The sequence below is a fragment of the Hesperophylax consimilis genome, chromosome 2, assembly GCF_061612785.1.
Source record: "Hesperophylax consimilis isolate HC1 chromosome 2, BYU_Hcon_1.0, whole genome shotgun sequence".
Classification (NCBI taxonomy): domain Eukaryota; kingdom Metazoa; phylum Arthropoda; class Insecta; order Trichoptera; family Limnephilidae; genus Hesperophylax; species Hesperophylax consimilis.
In genome coordinates, this window is record NC_142837.1 from 16,601,485 (window position 1) to 16,625,173 (window position 23,689).

Sequence of the window (23,689 nt, forward strand, 5' to 3'; positions counted from 1 at the left end):
TTCATTTGGAAGTTCTGAGGTTTTCATGAAAGTTCCGAGAGCACTATAGTTTATAGATGTACCTACATCTAGTATTGTTTCACGACACGAACTGTTTTTTGATCACACACGATACTATTCAATAGTTATATATATTCAATTTATGATAATTGGGGCTGATATGCCCTGTTTTACGATAATTATCACGAGGAGCGACAAATATGCAACAACGACGAAATTAATATAAAAACAAATGCCACTTGCTTTTGGCTTCTATTTTTCAAATCGTCTTGCTTGCTTTTTTCGAACGTTTTTTTTATATAGGTAGTAACCGGATTGTTGAAATAAGCATAAAATTGTTTCAATATTAAACAGGAAGTATCATTATAATTATTTATGACCTATAATCACTTACAAAAAAATTCAGTCAATAATAAAATGTAACAAATTAAAAACCTACGTGTAAATAATGGCATTTAAACAAAGTGGTACCTATCTACTTCTTATGTTACATTATAAAAATCAACATTACTGAAACGATGAGTTATAATATCAGGTAAACTCTTACAAATTATCAGACTGAAGGTAGATCAACAATAATTGGTGAGATTCACAATCATCTAACAATAAAAAAAACTAAAGTAAGTAGCTGATATTAAACCCCTGTTACTACAGGCTGATTTTTTTTTCAAATTTGACCTACAAAATATTTCTGACTCGATTTACTCGAAAACGAAAACTCAAATTAAAAGTTATACCACTAAGTCGACAAGATTCACTAGTCTCCCCGCAAATACAAAGAGTTTCCGTACACCGTGTATAGTAGTATTTAGTTATACCTACTAATCAGTAATATTTTCCTCAGTAAAATAAAATAATGCTAAGCTGTAAAAAAAAGGTAGCAGAAGTCGAGGACTCCGAGGAAGAAATGGCGCCATCAAGTGAATCAGATGGTCGGGCCATTTCAAGAGTCAGAATAATAGAAGAGTACCTATATATGAGACGATGTATGAATGTGAATGAAGCAAGGAGTGTCTGCCAAGACCGAGTTGTTTGACAGTGTACGGCGTAGTTAGTAAAAAAACTTTTGTATTTTGTAATACATAAATATAGTGTAATTAAACATAATTATGTATTTTTCCGTAAAAAAAAATGATTTACACTAACAGCGTCTATGGATATTATTTTTGATAGAAAAAAATTGAAAGTCGTAAAACATAACGTAATACTAACGACATCTGTGTTTACTATTATCGTTAATAAAAATTACAAAACACGAAAATTACAGATTCCCAACCAAATTCTAGCTGCCATTAATGCCGACACACCCTTCTGATTCGTGTTAAATTCTTCGTCTTTCGCAGTCTTCCGCAACGGCGCGGTGTAGCTGTGAAATTATTGCATTGTGTTGTTTCACGATCATTTTCGTAGTCGAACATTGACGGAAAATGTTTTTATGACTTTAAATATTTTATAATCGAAATTGTTATGGTGTTGCGCTTGCGGCAGGTAAATAAATTGAATGATCCGGAGATGAGTAGCCATTCTCTGACAAGCGCCGACCCACACTACGTTGGCAATGTATTGTTGAAATCTTGACATGTGTTTCCCAGACAATGACTTGAAAAATGAAGAAAAGTCTAAATCAGACGTTGGAGGGTGATGCCACCGAGCGTAATGCTCTCACTAGGAAGTTATACCGGTAATTCTTCAATTAATACACCATCTTTCCTGTTTGTTGTCTTTTTGCGTTGGAGATTCGTACTTATCTTTATTTTATTATCTGCGACCCTGACACTTGGATTATACTTGCATTCGATTAGTGCAAACAATACATTAAACTGAAATCCGTGTTCTTGCATTGTACAATTCACTAAAACATGCCCTCTGTTACATATCCAGACATATATTCCGTTGACATAACCTATTCCAGAATATTTATTAGTGACATGTGAACATTGCAACAATCAGCAATAGTGGTAGGTATTCTGTTTTCTTTGGATCGTATTTATTTATAAAAATTAATGATTTTACACCTGTGTCATGAATTTTTCAATATGAAAATATTCAGTTAGGTATTCAGTTCAGTTTTCTGTCATTTGACATTTAATTTGATGAAAATCCTCCTTGTAATCTGGCCTACAGAAACTTCTCTTGCCAATGTACTCGATAAACAGGTTATCTGCTGTGTACATTATGTTTTAATACAGAGATAGTATTAACGAGTATTTTTAGTTCCCCATAATGGTAGCTGGAAAATTTAATATATTAATTTTACGAGATTTGTTAGGAGCTGTTACATCGACATTGAATCGCTTTACGTTACAACTCAACAACCTATCGGGCTTAACAGATGAGTGCTGAGATGGTGCTCCAGCAATGGTTGGGAAACACAAAGGTTTAGTAAAATTGATTGAAAATGAGGCCTGCAAAGTTGGTAATACTTCAATGCTAAATTTTCGTTACATTTAATCATCAGGCGAATTTATGTTCCAAGTCCTTTAAAATGGATCATGTCATGAAGGTGGTCATCAAAACATTGAACTTTATTAAGTCGAAGGGGTTGAATCATCATCAGTTCCAAGAGTTTCTCAAGTCTTTGGATTCACAGTATAATAAATGATGTTACATTTTATGCAGAAGTTAGATGGCTGACCCGTGCCAAAATGTTGAAAAGAGTGTTTGATTTGAAGCAAGAAATACAATAATTCTTCGCAAATATGTCAAAAAGTATCCCAGAATTTAAATAGGATATAGTTAGCCACCTAAATGTTGTGTAGCGATGCTACTAGAATATTCGGGAACGTTCGCCCATACAAATACTTCGTAGCTAACTCTATAGATACGATGCTAGCTTACGGCGCATACCTACTGGGCGCGTCAAGATGTACTCAGTCAGTCATTAATTAGCAGTTTTACAAATGAGCAGCCTGCGTACTGAGCGGCCACTTGGCCGGCCCCCGCGTCGCGTCCCGCCGTTACTCCACCGCGCCGCTACGGGCCACAGACCTACTTGCTATGCCCGGTTCTGCACGGACTTTATAGGAGAGGTTACGGATTTCCATGGATTCCTCGGGATTACATCAGCGCCCTGGCCCCGGATATCAACCTGACCTGCGATCTTCATACGCCTAGACCCTGCGACACCTTCCCCGGTCTGCGCCTCGGCCCCACGACATCGTCGCCGGCCTGCTCCACGTCCCGTCTCCATCTCCCGCACGTCTGCTGACCAGGTCAATCATACCTTCTGCTATCCTGTTTCACACTGGAGTACCCGGAAGACTTGATTTCATTCCTAGTGCTGGACACATCCTCGAGTCCGGTCTCCACCAACCCGGTGTCGACCCACTGACTTGACCGCCTCGACCACTCCACTGCCGCTTACACCTGGTATCGGTATCATCATCGGTCCAGAGTCATCTCACAACTGCGCTACTGACTCACCAAAATAAACACTGACATCACAACCACTATCTTTCATTTGTCTCACTGCCAGATCCCCAAAGTTGAAGAAGTGGACTGAGGGGCGATCGAATAGGGGTTGTTTCATGTTGTGTCTCAGCTTTGGAATATATTTGTGTCAATATTCTTAGAGTGGAATTCGTGTCTGCCCTCCGAAACCCATTTGTTTTAATACTCGTCTACAAGGGAAAGATCAACTAATTAATAACATGTATGATCTTATTTCCGCATTCCAAATGAAGCTTGGGCTTTGGGAACAACAGTTAAGGACAAAAATCTTCACTCATTTTACATTGTTATTGCAGCCAGACGTCACACAAATGGCAGCGGATACGCTTCGTTGATATCCTTTTGATATGCTTTTTGCTGCATTTGCAACGCCATTCTCCGTAGTCGTGAATTTATTGGCAGGAATGTTACAAATGCAACATTGTGAAACGTCTTTTATATTAAATCTGAAATGAGAACATGAATCACTGATGAGCATATGGAAAAGTGTTTGCGTGTAGCATCAACATCGATCGTTATCAACATTGATGCACTTAGTTCTGACAAACAAAATCAGATGTCGCACTAAAATTTATTATTATTATTTGTATTGACTAAATCTAATCTAATAAATATGTTTGATTCTCATTTTTGTTATATCTTCTAAAAAAAACTATTTATTTGTTGTTTGCTTTGAGTAATAAAAGAAAGTTTGTTGTACGGCCCAGTAGGAAATCTCATTTCTAAAATCTGGCCCTGCTGCTGAAAAGGTTGGCCACCCATGATATAATGTAAACAAACCTTTAATCAGAATTACTTGGGAGTCGCACTAGTATCATGTTAGATATTAATCAGAATTACTCGAGAGTTGCACTGTTGCGCTAGCATCATGTTGGTTTTCATCGTAATGGTTGTACGTCTCGCTGGCCATTTTGAAAAATTAGTGGATTCGTTCCTTATTTTTGGAAGGGGTCTCTTCCAAAGAAATTCACAAAGGTATCCTTCGTAATGTGCCCCACCCCTTCCAAATATCCGCACATTTTCTCTCACATCTCTCCAACAACGTTCAATATTTTGAGTGTGAGGCCCCATCTCCCGATCTACAAAAGATATGCTATGATTGACGCTTAAATGAACGAAGCCTTGCGAAGGCTTTCCAACAGTCTAATTACTTACAGTTTAATTACTTTAGAAGAGTTTCTTTCAAACAATCTTCCACAGTACAGACGAACATTTTTTTCGATTCTCGTTCAAAAGTGCCGAATACCCATATTCCATCAATTTTTCGTCCTTTATTGTGCTTTCTTTTAACCTATAATAAATAACCTAACCTTTTTTTTTAAATATACTTTTACCCCACCACGCGTTGCTGTGACTCAGTCTGTCAGTGCAGATAGAGAAACAAAAGTGCATTTTGCATTTACGTCCCACAAATGTCGCTGTTTTTAAACAAAATGTGTTTATTACCTGTTACAGGTGACATCTAGGTATATAGTATAAAACACATGCGTATTCGAACGCAACGTTTGTGTCAAAATTTCAAAGCAATCCGTGAAGAACTTTCGGAGTTTTAAAATTTTGTTAACGAACATTTAGATTTATAAAACATTCCTAAATACCTTTATTTTATTATTCGAGTTTGGCCAAAATAGTACCTACCTATTATTTGTATAGAGTAAATGGTAAAAATTCTAGCCACTCATATGGTATCAGAAATACCAACATAAGAAAATGTATAGTGTAATTTAATATTGCAGCAAAATAGTGCCTCCTTAAAAAGCTTCTCGAGTTCTGCCAAAATAGTACCTCCTAGTATTTGCATAGAGTAAATGGTTAAAATTCTATCCACTGATACGTTATCATGAATACCAACAAAAGAAAATGTCATCAACAGAAATTATTTGGGCTGTCATCCCATACAACGAAAGTGAATTTTCATTTTACATAATTAAAAAGTAAAATGCTAAAATTAAAAATTTCCCAAATGCAGTCAGTTTCCTTTTATATGTAGTAATAAAGGTAAATCAAAAGAATTTATTTAAAAATATTTTATATTATCTGTAGCCAGCTATCCCGAAGAATTACCGTCCATCATCATAATATTAATAAAGTATGTATTCAATAAATTAATGAAGAAATGTTTTTAAATGAAAACATATTTTAACAAAATGCAATATCCCTTATTTTGCATGTGGGTTATGTTTCTGGTCACGCAATGCATTATGAGATGAGAAGTCAATGGAAACTATATGTATCGGTGTAATATAAATATTATAATCCATTACTTCTATTCCTTTTAATGTAGAATCAATAGAAAAGGAACTAACCTAATAAAATAGCTAATTTTATTAACTCAATTTGCAAATGTTGGCACTAACTTGGTGGAGCTGAACTGCTCAACAGAAGATTCTTCCTATCTGTGCTCTCTACCATACAACCAAATTACTCGTTAAATTCGTACAAGGTAAATGGGTCATTCCCCCGAGCAACCCCAAATTTTGTCAACGGTAGGCATGGTTCGCCATATATCCATATCCATTATTGGACGCCATTGTTATCGAACATTATCAAAATTTACATTTTCGAATGTGTAGTAAATTATTGACGGAAGGGTTATCCAGCACCTCGACTATCTCACACATTTTGATGTCAGCTATGTCATCTACCTCTGGGAAGGCCAATCTCTTGTTAAATTTGACCGTCATTGAGTTACACCCATTGTTAGATATGATTAGTCTGATGAACAGCTTTATAAGCACATAGTCATTTGTGCTAGGATTAGCACCAGCAGATCGAATGTTACTCAAAGGAATATCATCTTCATCGCTAGATGAAGAATACACCTCGAGTATCGGAGAAGCTGATGTTGAACCGGGGATGAAGAGGCAGTTATATGTCCATTTTTATAATGTTGGCATACTTCATTTGGTCTGTGAATATTGCAGCTTAGTCTTTGTGGATGAATAATGTTTTCTTCATTAGTCCATGTTACACCAGCGTGAATCGCCTGCATACCTTTGAACATTTTTATCACTCCTGCTTTCAAAACGTTTTAATTGATTGGGATCTCGGCATCCTCAATTGCTATCACATTTATTCTTCTGCAGATATCTTTTAGGGAGGTTATTAAGGTATTTAAGTAAGGAATATCCATTCCGTGAGAAACCAGGGAATCTGCTGTGCATTTTAGGCAGCCTCCAATGCAATCGGGGGCTCCCTTACCGTGACAACTTTCCGTATAATGTCAAATTATATTTGGCAGACTGTGCTTTTACGAACCCATTCTCTTTCTTAAGGGCATACTTAGCTCTGCTCTCTTCAATTGCAATTGGGTTGTTCTTCCACTTCTCTCTTGCCCTTCTCATGCTATCTCTCTTCTGTTTCCGCTTTCGCTTCTTTGGACAGTTTACTTTTTGGTTTACCCATTTTGCCTTGTTCTACTGCAACAAATACAAAAAATTACAAAAAGAAGTGTCTATTTGACAATATCAAGAACCCAATTAATTAACGTAGAATAGCACTAAGCTAAAATTTACTCAGTGTATTCATCACTTCTGTGGACAGATTTCTTGACAATAAATTGATTGAAATGTCATGAAATTGTATTTATTTATATACACATACTATATAATACACAAACTTTTCATGCAAATTTATTTTTATATGTAGTTACTTCTTTAACATGTCACTTCTGGTGGTGGTGGTTTATGTCTGGTTCTGGGTAGGATCAGCATGTACTTAACTCAAACCTCTACAAATAAAACGCAAATCAATTATTAGAATCATGTTTAAAAGCCTTACCAACATCCAACAGAAGAGCTAATGATTAAAAACAAATTACTAGACATCAATAAACTATTCATTAAGTAAATCATCTATAAAATCTGTACCAAAACACTACCCCACCACATATATTCAATATCTTCTAACACAAATAAAACTTATATCACCCCAAATATTCTGAATTGGCTGGTCAAAAGATTTGTAATGTGGTTGACTGAAAAAACGAACAGACATTCAAACTCTCGTAAATAACTAACGCTACTATGGAAACACTTCATTCAATTTCTAACAAAATTACATAATGTTACAATATAATAAAATAAACAGTGTACTGCTTGTTTGTAATGTTCATTATCTTTTACTTACTATATTTATAACTTTTATTTTTCATAGATATATTATGAATATAATTTATTAATAACCCGCCTCAGAAAAGACTTTGTCTAGGAGGCGAGTAAAGAAAACTATATAATAGAAAAAACTAAAAAAACAAAGACCAGGTTGTCGGCACTGATACTGGATACATATATTTAAATTTTTATTCAGATACATCAGTGAAGCTGCTAGGCGGGTGGATGAGGGGAGTGCACGCTCCAAGTCCATTGTGGAGCTGTTCTCCTCCTCTCTGGAGGTTCACCGGCAGAAGCTCCGAGAGAACTGCGAGAAACTCATCTTCGCCGACCCCCTCCTTTACGGCAGGAAGGCTCAGGAGTTGCTGTGGAGGAAGGGTTACTACGAGGTGGTCTCCACGGTCAAGAGGATCCGCCCCGACAACAAGGGACAAGAAGACCTGCTGCTCGCGCACATCCACTCCGGCGTAGGACACTACCACCACCTTATCTTTAGGGCGCAGACGGAAATCAACCTGGAACTAACCAGTCAAATAGATTACCCGCAGCTCGATATTGAAGTCAAATCCACCACCGACAGGGCAGGAGAGTTGAAAGACTGGGCCAAATCCTTCATCCAAACCTGCCTAATATATTTGGGGGATTTGAGCAGATACAAGACTGAGTACGAGGAGTTGTGGGACCCTTCCATGGCGTACAGGTACTATCTGCAAGCCGCCAGTGTAGACCCCACCTCGGGGACGCCTTACAACCAGCTGGGCACACTCTACACGGGGAAAAACTATCACCTGGACTCTGTGCGCTACTACATAAGCTGCTTGTCGTGCAATACCCCTTTTGAAGGGGCCGAAGGGAATCTTGTTAGGATCTTCGACAAGAACTCCAAAGTGCTGGAGGGAAGTATCATGAAGAATCCCGACATCATAGATCAACAGGAGTCTGTCAAGTATTTAATCTGCAAGTTCCTGTCCCTCGTGGACTGTTGGTACTTTGAGAAAGATATTCCTGATTTCAATGAGCTGTGCAATGGCGCCCTGTATGACCTGAAAGAATGCATTCAGTTCCGTCCGCTGGCTGCCCCCGAGAGAACACAGTGCCATGAGGAATACGCCAAGTATGTTCTTCAGAATGAACTCACCCCCGAATACCTGAATCCTAAACTTATTCATAAATTTGTGATCATTATTTTGCTGTGTATGGATAAGCTTCAGAAGGAGCGCTCATCGCATTTATTTCCCTTGAAAGCTTTTACATTTGCTGTTCTTTCCCAAGTCCTGCAAAAACTACAAACTGATCTTGTTGATATTGGATTCGAGATAGCTAACCCTTCAAAGATCATCGACAGTTATAAGGAGAAGATACGAGGCCACAAAAGCTCTTCGGGATTTGGTAATCTCTTAGAAAATGGTTTTCACCAATCATATCCTACCAAACACCTTCCGTCGGTCAAAGAAGCAAGCTTCAAATCCGAATCTCCAGACATTGAACTCATCGGAAGGGCGTCTCATTGGGAGTTAACAGATGTTGAAGTTGACAAAAAAGAACTACAAAATGGAATATCGCAGAGGAACCATGTTGCAAAAACTAAAAACAAAACTAAAAAACCATCGATCTTACAGAAGTTGCGGAGAAGAAGACGTCGAATCGATTCTTTTGATAGCTCAGATAAAACTGCATCTGAAGAAAGTGGTTCCGAAAATGAAAAGTCTGAAAATTCCTTTTCTTCGGAAGATGATAACATCAGCGTCAACTCATATTCATCAGCCTCGTCATCAAACGATGAAAATATAGACACTAAAGAAATACCTAATGATAAAAACAGTGTGGAATCTAGTCATGATGATTTACACAATAAAAATTCAAAAGTACCTGATGTTGTAAATTCTCAAGAGAATGAGGAAAATCTTCAGGACTCAGGGCACGATCTACCAAAGGTCTCCAAACCTGAGGAAGAGTCCAAGAGTGGTGTTAAAGAGTTTGACGTGGGTTTATTGAAAGAGTTTTTGGAAAATGATAATATTCTGATGGCCTTACATTTACTTTTGAATTGGCTTTACGGTGAGGTGGAACTCATAGTTTCCTGCGGTCCTAGCGGAAGAGCCATGTTCCAGACTCTGGTGGACATCTTGAACACTGTTCACAGGCAGATATTCCCTAAACTAGTCGGCAATATTTACACCATCCACAATCAATACCATCCTTCTCTTAAGCCTTTCCACCAGCACTTCTTCGCCTTGAAATACTCGTACAGAAAAACACCCCTAATGGAGGATCACGAAGTCAACAAATTAGTTATTCTGGAGAAAGGAATCAAAGGACTGAATTGGGGAAACCATAATTCCAATTTATCCCCAAGTGAGGCCAATGCCGTGCGGCTCTTAAAGTTTTTAGATTTTGGTATTTTTATTGTAAAGTTGAATGTAGGTATAGTCTACAACAAACGCTTAAAGCTGTATATATTGAAGAAGCCAACCAATAAGAAGCCAGTCTCCAATTTTAAAAAACATGGAAAAGCAATTCGAGACATTCACCACTCCAAAAATCAGGTAAATAAACTGTTACCTTATCCTCTCGTAAGGGCCAGTTGTTTCACAGAACTTGAACAATTCATCAAATTTCAAAGGTACTATTCAAGTACTGTGAAACAACTGGCCCTTATTGAAATAATAATTTGACATTAATTTTGAAGTCATGTAACTTGAATAACTCTACACATATATTAGGGTGTTAAATGCTTTCTTTCACAAGACTTCATCACTCATGTGTCTTCGAATGGGCAAATGGGCAAGCTGCCTAGAATTGTGAGATTTTTAATTATAGTAGTCGTTATTTTGAAGCTTCTCTCTTACAGCGAGCTTCCAAGCCCAAATGGGAGGGTGAGGACGCAGAGGGTTGCACAGGTACCGCCGGCGGCTCCCTGATGAAGAACCTGGGGCGACTGTGGCTCTCGGAGCAGGTGCGCGCCCTGGAGAGCGAGGTCAGAGCCAAGAGGAAGCCGCAGCTGCCAGCCTACGTGGTGCTGGACACGGAGGCTCTCTGTGATCAGACACACCTCGTCAAGCAGCTGGTGGCTTGCAGGAAGGTCATTGTGCTGATCCCCACTATAGGTATGATAAACTTATTATTCCTTTGTCCTTTTAATAAAGTTAACCGTGGTTTGCTTATTTGTGATGTGTCTCTAAGCCATGAGTGCTCACACTCCCTACTTTCCACTGCTAACAGCTGCATGTATCTTCTGTTTCTTCAGTACTTCATTAGCTCCCTGCTCCCTTTATTAGCAAGCACATTCTAGGAATCACAACTAGATACTTAAAAACTAACATCAGGTAACATGAACTCTGTTTACGGAATGATAACTATTCAAAGTTTGCCAATTGTTACAAACAGACTATAATTTCAAAAAAGAAAAACTACTAGTCTGGGAGGTAGCGTTGCAAATGAAGAAGTCATAGTAAGCCGGCTGATTTTGATATCAATGTACTACTAATCAGCGAACCGACCATCAGCTGCTCAAGAAGCGGTGGGTGTGATGTAATAGTACGCCGCTGAAACTTTATTTATAGTTGTCGCTAATAGTCAGCTGTATCGTGGAGGGGGGATTATGCGTCAGCTGCTCGCAGGAACTTGATATCAATGTACTACTAATCAGCAAACCGACCATCAGCTGCTCAAGAAGCGGTGGGTGTGATGTAATAGTACGCCGCTGAAACTTTATTTATAGTTGTCGCTAATAGTCAGCTGTATCGTGGAGGGGGGATTATGCGTCAGCTGCTCGCAGGAACTTGATATCAATGTACTACTAATCAGCAAACCGACCATCAGCTGCTCAAGAAGCGGTGGGTGTGATGTAATAGTACGCCGCTGAAACTTTATTTATAGTTGTCGCTAATAGTCAGCTGTATCTTGGAGGGGGGATTCCATATCAGCCTTATGATCATAAATTTCTGCAAATCTATTTTATCTCAGATCCAGAAACACAAGCATCAACGCGGAGTAACAGTGTCGCACAACCAATTAATAGTGGTTTGGTAAGATCTCTACAAACTATGTTACATTCCATAACAACTTTATTTATTTATCTATTCACTTATACATACAGTTTATAGGTATACATGTATACAGATGTTCCACATATAAAACATGGTAATAGAACGAAATGTGATATGCAACTGTAAATACATGATTGAAGCTTAGGTAGTAATGTTCTGTGAACACCTCACTAGGAGAACCTGTGCTGAGGTGTTCGCATGGGTGTTATTCTGCCGTCATAGGTGGCAACACAATATCCTCCTTGGGAGTCTCCACCGCAGTTCAACCAATGGTGGCAGTATTTTACATTATTAGGTTAGAAGTTAGAAACTGTGTTGACATGTTTATCATAATAGTATATAGATACAATGTAGTAATTTGAGGTAAGTTACGTATCAAAATGTTCTGTAGACACATTGAAGTACAAGAGTACAGATACATTGTACAAATGTAGAACATGATTTAAACTTCAAATATTATATATGAGTAACGAAAAGAAAAGTAAGACATATAAATGAAGTGAACTTAATGAGCAGTTAAGCTGAAAAGGGAAAAAAGCAAAACAGAAGTTATATTCAGAGATGTGCTTTATTTCAAATAAATCCATTTCAAATGGAAATGCAAAATGCAAAATGGGTATTTTCCATTTTGCATTTTAAATGCTTTTCTAAAAACCATTTTGCATTTTGCATTTTAAATGCTTTCTCAATGCATTTTCCATTTTAAATGCTTTTTTGCAACATTCTTCCTACTATCTCCACTCATCTTTTTTTCATAAGCCCCAAATATCAGTCGGTCCTCAACCTCGCTATGAGAGATAATTTACATTTGTCAAGTTGTCCCCTGGTAGGAGCCCTGGCAATTGAGTGATACCATTACAAAAAATACTGATTCAAATACTGAACATGGGGCCATGACGCTGTAATATTAAATGTTAGATAGCAGTTTCTATGTTTTTACGTTGGCATTAGTCCCGCGCAAATTTTTTGTGGTTTCATAATCTGTAGTCGTGGTGTTTTTGGATTTACCATCATGACACATTTTATATTCCCAAGAGCAATACTAATTATCTTGAAAATGTATTTATAAGAAGAAGCTGTAGCACCTTTAATAGATTATGCACAAATATCGATGTGTTCAATACGAGCCTCGCAGGATTCATAGCATTCCTAAGAGAGTAGCGTTCGATCGTTGCGGGAAACTTAGTAGTGTTAGTGTGTGTATTGTTTTTGTATGGGTTGAATCTGTAGTCTTTTTATTTTTTTGGAGATTTTCCTTTTCTACTAGTTAGTATTTATATTGTATTGTATTATTTATATTCATATGTTTTTCTACATATATATAAAATGAATCTTCTGTGGAAACTTTACTGGTTTATGCAACTTGGTAAAAATGATTTGTATTAAAATATATTTGTATAACTGTTTGTTTCCCAAATAAAATAAAATAAAATGTAATATGTTTGTTCTACATTGATGTCCATTATTAAATGACAAAATTGTTTAAAAATTCTATAATTATTTTAATTGTTTGACCTTAGAAACCATTTTGCATTTTCAATGCATTTTGAAAATAGGTATTTTGCATTTTGCATTTGAAATGCTTTTCTAAAACCCATTTTGCATTTTCAAATGGAAAAGTTTTGACCCATTTCCATTTTGCATTTCAAATGGTTTTGGGTACCCATTTTGCACATCTCTGGTTATATTACAATTAATTGTATACTTTAAATACTAAATTAATTATTATGTTTGATTTGGAGTAAATAGGTTTTGGAAAAATAGTGTTCCTTTAGATTTTATCCAGTCTGTGGTCTGTGTTTTTAGTTGATGTCTTGGTGAATTATCAGCAGGTTGTTTCAAGGAAGGTGGCATGCAGTTATACAGTTTAATGGAGTAGTAGTTAAAGGATCTCTGTCCGTGGGTCGTGTGCTTTAGCGGGATGTTAATTGTTAGGTTTGTTGAAGACCGGTTTATTCTTGAGGACTGAGATAGTAAAGGGATATGTATTTTGTATTTGAAGAGGTGAAGAATAGACGATTGCATAGAGTTGTCTGATAGACAAAACGTCGAGCATCTTAAAAAAATTTTCGGGGTCTGTATTGTACGGTACTTGAAGAATTAGTTTAATAATTGCCTTTTGTGCTTTTTCAGTACTACCCCAAGACAGTAGACCATATGTGATTAAAGATCGGGAAAGAGCAAAATAAATAGATCTTAGTACTGTGCGTGGGAAGATATTTTTGATATTATTTATAAGCTAAGTACATCTTTTTTTTTATTTTCGTTGTAATTAAGTGAATGTGCTCATCCCAGCGTAAGTTTTCGTCAATTATGACTACTAGATATTTTATTTGTCTGACATTTTCTATGATTTCGCAATGGCATGTTAAGGACGATTGAGAACAGTCATGTAATTTCAGAACGAAGATTGGAGGAGGTTGACCTCTTTGTGTTATGCTGTGTGTTAAGAATTTAGTTTTTTTTTTGTATTTAGAGTTAGTTTGTTTTCTCAGCTTTAAGGAATACCTTGATCCATGAGTCAGCTTGACATAGTAGTACGGTGTCATCAGCGAATGTCACAATGATGCCTTCTGTAATTAGTTCATAAAGATCATTGATATAGATAAGAAACAATAGGGGACCGAGAACACTTCCCTGGGGCACTCCGTATCTGACTGAAAGGGGTTCGCTTTTCAAATTGTTGATAATAACTTGTTGAGTTCTCTCTGACATAAAACTTTTAGAGCGGGAGCACACAGAGAGCGGTCAGAGTTCTGCGTTCTAGTGACCGTTGACCGCTCAAGAGTTCCAAAGCACACAAGCGGCGTTCAAATTCTCACGTTCTAGTTTCGTTTGGGTCTTTGCCTATGCAACATGTCACTAGAAAGTTCATCATCCGATGAAGAATTATTGCTCTTGTAGAGCTTAGCAGCTTCTAAAAAGAAAAGGAAGTATTGGGTGCACCCAATCTACACAACGCGAGAAGAACAAGGCGAATTTACTATTATTTTTCAGGATTTACTTAAAGATGAACAACGATTCTATATTTATTTTCGAATGTCGATTAATAGTTTTAATGAATTGTATAACATCATACAACCCGATATCGAAAAACAAAATACTAACTGGAGGAACTGTGTTTCATCAAAAGAAAGGCTGGCTGTATTTTTAAGGTATGTATTTATTTATTAAGGATAAGAAAAGACATTAGAATATTTAGAAATAATAACAAAATATACGAATAAATAATTTACGTCACTTAAATCGTATAATAAACTCCTTTCCCTAACTAATTCAATGAACTTTTCCGTGGTTGTAACCTCAGACATCGCGGCGTTCTGGCGTTCTCTGCCTCGGCGGGAAAAGAACTCTTAGAACGCGACGTTCCGTTTTGACCGCCGCCGTCTGACTGCCTGCTGTGTGCGTTGTTGTTATAGTATCAGTACATTCTAATGAACGCGGAACTCGGAACTCCTGACCGCTCTCTGTGTGCTCCCGCTCTTAACTAAGTTAAGTTCATTTCCCGTGATACCGAGTTTAGTAAGTTTCTTAAATAGTATATTTTGAGATATTGTATCGAAAGCTTTACATAAGTCTAGTTATATTGAGATTACTTTGTTCTTTGAGTCAAGGCTAGAATTGATAAAGTCTGTTACTGTGGTTAAAGCGTATTGTGTATTTCTGTTCTTTCTAAAGCCATGCTTTTTTTTTTTTTTTTATAGTGAATACCTCACAAGAGTCCCAACTGCTCCCGTCTGGAGCCAATGAGACTATGGCATCCCCAATTGGGGGATGTTGTGAGGCTGAAGGTAAGTGGGGAAGGGAAAGAGGAAGGTGGGGAAGTACCTGGCTATTCAGATCTAGTCACTAAACACGGCTAAAGCCATTTGGAGCAACGTTTCAATTCTGAATGGTGGTCTTACACCAGGGCGATACTGGTAGTATCTTCCACTCTGGAACGTGCCGCAAATATACTATATATTATTTTAATTAATTAATTGTGAAATAACACAAATTAATCAAATAAAATTTATTTGCGCACGCCGGGTTCGAACCCGCGACCTTCGGAATGACAGTCCAATGCGTTACCACTGGACTATGCTGGTTCTTCGAGAGTAGAAGATTGGTTTCTAGGTAATGGTAGAGCTGTTCTTTAATAGCTTTTTCCAAGATTTTTGATAAAGTATTTAGTAGATTAATTAATAGGTCTGTATTTGTTGATATCATTTTTAGGTCCTGACTTATAAATAGGAATTACTAGTCCATTTTTTTTAGCAGCTTGGAAAAATACCTTCTTTTAGGCTACGGTTTATCAAGTACGTAAGTGGATTGAGGAGTTGGTCACTTAGAGTTTTAATGGTCACAGCGTCTATGTCGTCAGTACCTGCAGATGAGCTATTCTTTAATGATTGTATTATTTTATTAGTCTTATCGCGTGAGATGGTTTGGAGTTTAAATTGTCTATCGTTATTTGAATTATGAGTATCTTGTTGGATAGATGAATGTAAATTCTCAGCCACAGTTCTTGTGATGTTTTCTGCCAGTATGCCTCCAATATTTGTGTAGTGTTTGTTAATGTAATTAAGAACTAGTGTAGGATTGTTGCGAAAGTGGATTTCTTCATTATTTATGATAATATTTTTGATATTATCATCGTTGTATTTTTGAGTGTAAATACTTTCCTTTAGTATTGACCAAAGATGTGCAAAATGGGTACCCAAAACCATTTGAAATGCAAAATGGAAATGGGTCAAAACTTTTCCATTTGAAAATGCAAAATGGATTTTAGAAAAGCATTTCAAATGCAAAATACCTATTTTCAAAATGCATTGAAAATGCAAAATGGTTTCTCAGGTCAAACAATTAAAATAATTATAGAATTTTTAAACAGTTTTGTCATTTAATAATGGACATCAATGTAGAACAAACATATTACATGATGGTAAATCAAAAAATGCCACGACTACGGATTATGAACCACAAAAAATTTGCACGGAACAAATGCTGCCAATGTAAAAACATAGAAACTGCTATCTAACATTTAATATTACAGCGTCATGGCCCCATGTTCAGTATTTCAACCAGTATTTTTTGTAATGGTATCACTCAATTGCCAGGGCTTCTACCAGGGAGCAACTTGACAAATATAAATTATCTCTCATAGCGAGGTTGAGGACCGATTGATATTTGGGGCTTATGAAAAACAGATGAGTGGAGATAGTAGGAAGAATGTTGCAAAAAAACATTTAAAATGGAAAATGCATTGAGAAAAGCATTTAAAATGCAAAATGGTTTTTAGAAAAACATTTAAAATGCAAAATGGAAAATACCCATTTTGCATTTCCATTTGAAATGGATTTATTTGAAATAAAGTACATCTCTGGTATTGACCATACACTTTTGGGATCATAGTTGGGTTCTATCAGTTTATTATTGAAGTGTAGCTCTTTACCTTTATGTATAATTTGACTGCATACATTTCTGTATCTTTTGTAGACTGAATAGAGAATATCAGAAGGGTTATGTTTTACTTGTTTATGTAATTTGTCTCTTTTTTAAATACTATTATGCTTTGGGTTATCCATGTTTTTATTTTTTTGTTTGGTTTGGGGTATAATTTTTATTGAGTACATACTTGGTATTTTGTGTGATGATGGTTTGTAAGTATGTAACGAAGAAGTGCCAAGCCTTATCTATTGACTTTATACTCCTTAAATACTCCCATGATTGTTCTTCCAAACATGATTTTATGTTTTATTTTTTATATATTCAATAATATTGTTATTGGGTTTATTTTTAAACAAGTTCTGCTGTGTAATTATTATTACGCGTGACAGCTGTTTCGCCCTCTGAAGGCATTATCAAACTGTGGGTAGCCCACTTACAGACGATACATTTAAGCGAAACAGCTGTCACGCGTAATAATAATTACACAGCAGAACTTGTTTAAAAATAAACTGTTTTTATAAACCCAATAACAATATTATTGAATATATAAAAAATAAAAAAATAAAAATGGAGTTCTACAAATTAAACTTAATAACAATAAATAAATGATTTTATGTTGTCATAAGCAATATGCTTAATAGCGAAGTGGCGTTAAGTGGGCAAGTTAGGTATTAGTATAATCAGGCCTAACATAGTTGTGTAGTGGTCCGTGATGGAGGATTCAAAGACTATGCTATTAATATATTGTTTTGATTTTACTATAATATGGTCTATACAAGACTCAGTGTCTTTGGTGGGGGTATTAATAGTACAGAAGATACCATGTTGCATCAGCATCATTTGGTAATCATGGTTTTGATTTTACTATAATATGGTCTATACAAGACTCGGTTACCCTGGTGGGGGTATTAATAGTACAGAAGATACCATGTTGCATCAGCATCATTTGGTAATCATGGTTTTGATTTTACTATAATATGGTCTATACAAGACTCGGTTACCCTGGTGGGGGTATTAATAGTAGAGAAGATACCATGTTGCATCAGCATCATTTGGTAATCATGGTTTTGATTTTACTATAATATGGTCTATACAAGACTCGGTTACCCTGCTGGGGGTATTAATAGTAGAGAAGATACCATGTTGCATCAGCATCATTTGGTAATCATGGTTTTGATTTTACTATAATATGGTATATACAAGACTCGGTTACCCTGGTGGGGGTATTAATAGTACAGAAGATACCATGTTGCATCAGCATCATTTGGTAATCATGGTTTTGATTTTACTATAATATGGTCTATACAAGACTCGGTTACCCTGCTGGGGGTATTAATAGTAGAGAAGATACCATGTTGCATCAGCATCATTTGGTAATCATGGTTTTGATTTTACTATAATATGGTCTATACAAGACTCGGTTACCCTGGTGGGGGTATTAATAGTACAGAAGATACCATGTTGCATCAGCATCATTTGGTAATCATGGTTTTGAGGATGGCTCCTGGCCATCCTATCTGCCCAATATTTGTGCACTACATCTAAGTCAATGTTTCGTCAACAAGAAATGTACAACTTTATTGGTAAAAGACACTCTAAATGATCAACATTCATTCTGTTCCTTGATTTAGATTTTATAGAGTTCATAACCCTTTCCCATTCCGCACTCGATGCCTGAAAAGTTCCGCATATGTCTAATAAGATAATTAGTCTATCTAATTGGTGTTCATAACTGAAATCTTTCGTTGTTCCTATTGCTGTTTTGATAAACTAGGAAAGGTTTGTAAGCAGAATGTATGCCGTTTATGGTAGAAGTCGGACACACCCGAGGAAGACATGGCACGATGATGCTGATGTCGGACACACCCGAGGAAGACATGGCACGATGATGCTGATGTCGGACACACCCGAGGAAGACATGGCACGATGATGCTGATGTCGGACACACCCGAGTAAGACATGGCACGATGATGCTGATGTCGGACACACCCGAGGAAGACATGGCACGATGATGCTGATGTCGGACACACCCGAGGAAGACATGGCACGATGATGCTGATGTCGGACACACCCGAGGAAGACATGGCACGATGATGCTGATGTCGGACACACCCGAGGAAGACATGGCACGATGATGCTGATGTCGGACACACCCGAGGAAGACATGGCACGATGATGCTGATGTCGGACACACCCGAGGAAGACATGGCACGATGATGCTGATGTCGGACACACCCGAGGAAGACATGGCACGATGATGCTGATGTCGGACACACCCGAGGAAGACATGGCACGATGATGCTGATGTCGGACACACCCGAGGAAGACATGGCACGATGAAGTGAATTAAATACCCACTAAAATGTACTTTTCAATTATTGACCATATTATTATTTCCACCTCGAAACCACCAGATCATTAATAACCCCCGAACAATGCTGGGATCACTTCAGCTATTTATATAAAGAAGATTGTCTGTGGCGACTGGCGTTTGTTTGATTTTTATACAAATCTATAGTTTTTTTTTGATATTGATGAAATTTTGCACACTTACCCTTCAAAACCGAAGGAATGTTACTGTCTAAGTCTGATTTTTAAAAACTCTGTAAACCCGAGCAATGCCATGGAGTTCGGCTAGTGCTTGAATGATTTAATTTATCCTATGAAAAGAATTAGGTAATTGAAAAATTATTTAATGAATTCTGATAAAATTACTCTTTCCCTCCCAGATCCCCTCTACTTTTTCTCAGATGCGGTTGTAAAGCGTGCATTTTGCAGGAAAGGGCTAAAATAATATGTGATACACGATCGCTCCGTGATATATTGGGGACCCTAGTGACCCTCTTTCGGGTGATATGAATAAGATTTCAGGTATGAAAGATTAATTTAATCAATTTTGTTCCAGTGTTGCAGACAATGGATGAGCTGAAGAAGGAATCAGGAGCAGCTCGCAGCGCCATCAGATGGTTGGAACTACAACTGCGCAATGGATCTCGCTTCATCCGTACTCAGCGCCCTTCGGAAACAGCCCCCATACCGTGTGTCAAATACCCTAAGAAGATGCACCGCGACGTTCACAGCTTCATCCAAGTCATTGAATTCTGTCACTTTTTCCTATCAAAAGAAGCCGAGTCCTCTCTCAACAGCCAGAAGTTCAACGGTTCAGGAGACGGTCAAGAAAACACTGGTGAAGAAACTAAGAAAACTAATGTGGAAATAGCTGAAAATTCTCCCCCAAAAAATAATGAAAATAATGGTGTTTTAGTTGTGTTGTTGACTGGATCCAATTATTCTACATATACGGAACAAAAGGATTTCAGCTATTCAGGAGTGGCGCAATCCGCCGGTGTCGCAATAGACAGTATCCAAGGTTTTTGCTCAAAATGGAAACATTGCTTCAGTAAAGGCGTCAGGAAGAGGTGAACGCCATTAGTTAGAACTGTCAAGGGCAGGAAATATAATTTAAAGGGACGGCTTACCTACAGTTGGTGAAGAGATGGTTCATAAGAAGAAAAAGACTCCTCAGAGACGACTGTCCCTCTATGGTGTTGGCTGAAAATAGCCAGTGGCTTTTCAGAACTTAGCAAGAAAATGGAAACAAGATACGTGTGTCTTTATTTTGCAAACAATATGAAAATTGTTTGTCCAAGTTATTTTTGTTATTGACTAAGTTTTGTTATTTTTTGTTATATTATTTCAATTTATATCCTTCGTTTGACTGCTTAATAAATTAATGGTTAAAGTGGATTTGCGTTTCTCTTTACTTTTTGCTCTTCATTCATTTTATAAAAATAAAAAAACCATCTCGTTTAATATAAACCCTGCGGAGTGCGGCTCTCGATATTTGGGGTAATTTTTTTTTCACATTAACTCCACACTCCTGCATTTTTGGGGACACTTTGTGGAGGTTTTTTTTAACCAATTCCGTCTGAGCTGCCACAATTTTAGCCTTCTTAAGCTATCTCAGAAGGCCTTCCCTCCGAGCCGCCATAATTAGAGCCACGTAAATATTATCCACGCATTGCTTATCTTATGTAATTTTTTTTAATGTTTAAAATTTCCTCAATCTGTTTGTATTAAATAAATACAAAAGAAATGTTATTTTGACTTCATCAATAAATTTAGGACAAGTTCGCACAATTAATAATTGGGTTCGTGTGTTCAGTTTCAGTCAACATAACTTTGGATGGGATGGGGTTAAGGAGAGGAAGTTCTGAGAAGGGAAAGGGTATGAGGGGGGGTCAGTGTGCCAGAAGTGACGGGCATTTGAATCCATCTCTCCCACTGTGGCGCAAGGCGATAGGTCCGGTCCGGTCAGGAGAGGAAGTTCTGAGAAGGGAAAGGGTATGAGGGGGGGTCAGTGTGCCAGAAGTGACGGGCATTTGAATCCATCTCTCCCACTGTGGCGCAAGGCGATAGGTCCGGTCCGGTCAGGAGAGGAAGTTCTGAGAAGGGAAAGGGTATGAGGGGGGGTCAGTGTGTCCAGGAGTGACGGGCATTTGAATCCATCTCTCCCACTGTGGTGCAAGGCGATAGGTCCGGTCCGGTCAGGAGAGGAAGTTCTGAGAAGGGAAAGGGTATGAGGGGGGGTCAGTGTGTCCAGGAGTGACGGCCATTTGAATCCATCTCTCCCACTGTGGCGCAAGGCGATAGGTCCGGTCCGGTCAGGAGAGGAAGTTCTGAGAAGGGAAAGGGTATGAGGGGGGGTCAGTGTGTCCAGGAGTGACGGCCATTTGAATCCATCTCTCCCACTGTGGCGCAAGGCGATAGGTCCGGTCCGGTCAGGAGAGGAAGTTCTGAGAAGGGAAAGGGTATGAGGGGGGGTCAGTGTGTCCAGGAGTGACGGCCATTTGAATCCATCTCTCCCACTGTGGTGCAAGGCGATAGGTCCGGTCCGGTCAGGAGAGGAAGTTCTGAGAAGGGAAAGGGTATGAGGGGGGGTCAGTGTGTCCAGGAGTGACGGCCATTTGAATCCATCTCTCCCACTGTGGCGCAAGGCGATAGGTCCGGTCCGGTCAGGAGAGGAAGTTCTGAGAAGGGAAAGGGTATGAGGGGGGGTCAGTGTGTCCAGGAGTGACGGCCATTTGAATCCATCTCTCCCACTGTGGCGCAAGGCGATAGGTCCGGTCCGGCTGAAGTGGTCAAAGAACTCAAGAACAACAGGCTCACCACGCAACTGATGGGCGGATGCATCCAGCATCAACACCTGGACAAATTTCACAACATGAACTCAGGCGCCCCTCTGTCACCAAATGTAGTTTGCTAAGTGGTTTGGCCCTTTAGGTGACCTACACCAGAAATGTGGATTATCTGATGAATTGTTCCGCAGCAGGTGATACCAATGCCTGCCCAAAATTGATAAATAAGTGGTTTATTTTTTTTTATAAATTCTCCACCTTGCTTATCAAGGAATGCAACAAATTGTATAAGCCCAGCTACACTACTCGCGAAGTTGATCGAAGTTGACCTAATACGATAGTGTGGGCACGAACTTCGCTTCGCTTCGGGCATCTTCGCTTCGCTTGGCCCGACTTCCGATTGTTGTCGGTAAATGCGCCCGAGTCAAAGGACTCGAAGTTCGAACACGAAGTGTCTGCCCACACTACTCGGTTCACTTCAGTTCGCTTCGAGACGTCGTGTTTGGTGGTTGTGCGTGCGCAGAGTCATAGTGACTATACGTAATAAAATATGGCTTCTACACTGTGGTCACAGGACCTAATTTTTTTGTTTCTAGAAACACTCCAATCCGAGGCGGTTATTTGGGACCCAATTGAAAGGGACTATAAAGATAACTAACTAACCATCACGCCGTTTCCCCGCAGGGGTAGGCAGAGAGGACGGACCGCCAAACAACTCGGTCTTGGCACACACTCCTTGCCTCATTCACATTCATACATCGTCTCATACATACTCTTCTATTATTCTGACTCTTGACATGGCCCGACTCGAGTATCTGATTCACTTGATCGTGCCATGTCTTCCTCGGGCGTCCCCGACTTCTGCTACCATTCACATTTGCATCATATATCCTCCTTTTTTTATATTTTTTTTATAGTGAATACCTCACAAGAGTCCCAACTGCTCCCGTCTGGAGCCAGTGAGACTATGGCATCCCCAATTGGGGGATGTTGTGAGGCTGAAGGTAAGTGGGGAAGGGAAAGAGGAAGGTGGGGAAGTACCTGGCTATTCAGATCTAGTCACTAAACACGGCTAAAGCCATTTGGAGCAACGTTTCAATTCTGAATGGTGGTCTTACACCAGGGCGATACTGGTAGTATCTTCCACTCTGGAACGTGCCGCAAATATACTATATATTATTTTAATTAATTAATTGTGAAATAACACAAATTAATCAAATAAAATTTATTTGCGCACGCCGGGTTCGAACCCGCGACCTTCGGAATGGCAGTCCAATGCGTTACCACTGGACTATGCCGGCCGTCACACTCCTATCTTCGCTCATTCGCTCTACATGCCCAAACCATCTAAGCGTCCCTTACTTAATCTTACTCATTACGCTTACATCAGCCTTGCACTCTTTGCGGATCTCCACATTCCTCACACGATCAAACATGGTTTTACCACACATACACCCTTGAGGTGATTTTTCACAAAAACGGCGCTTTACAAATTATCCAATTATTATTA

General features: G+C 38.4%; 1 protein-coding gene across 1 annotated transcript; it reads left to right on the plus strand.

Moving 5' to 3' along the window:
* The first annotated feature begins 1,345 nt into the window (after nt 1-1,345).
* Nucleotides 1,346-20,788, plus strand: Smg5 (Smg5 nonsense mediated mRNA decay factor). Its single transcript, XM_089641428.1, has 4 exons — nt 1,346-1,681; nt 7,759-10,108; nt 10,414-10,669; nt 19,947-20,788. Exons 1-4 carry the CDS (start codon nt 1,608-1,610, stop codon nt 20,462-20,464), a joined length of 3,198 nt encoding a protein of 1,065 aa, XP_089497554.1. The 5' UTR covers nt 1,346-1,607; the 3' UTR covers nt 20,465-20,788.
* The last annotated feature ends 2,901 nt before the right edge of the window (nt 20,789-23,689 follow it).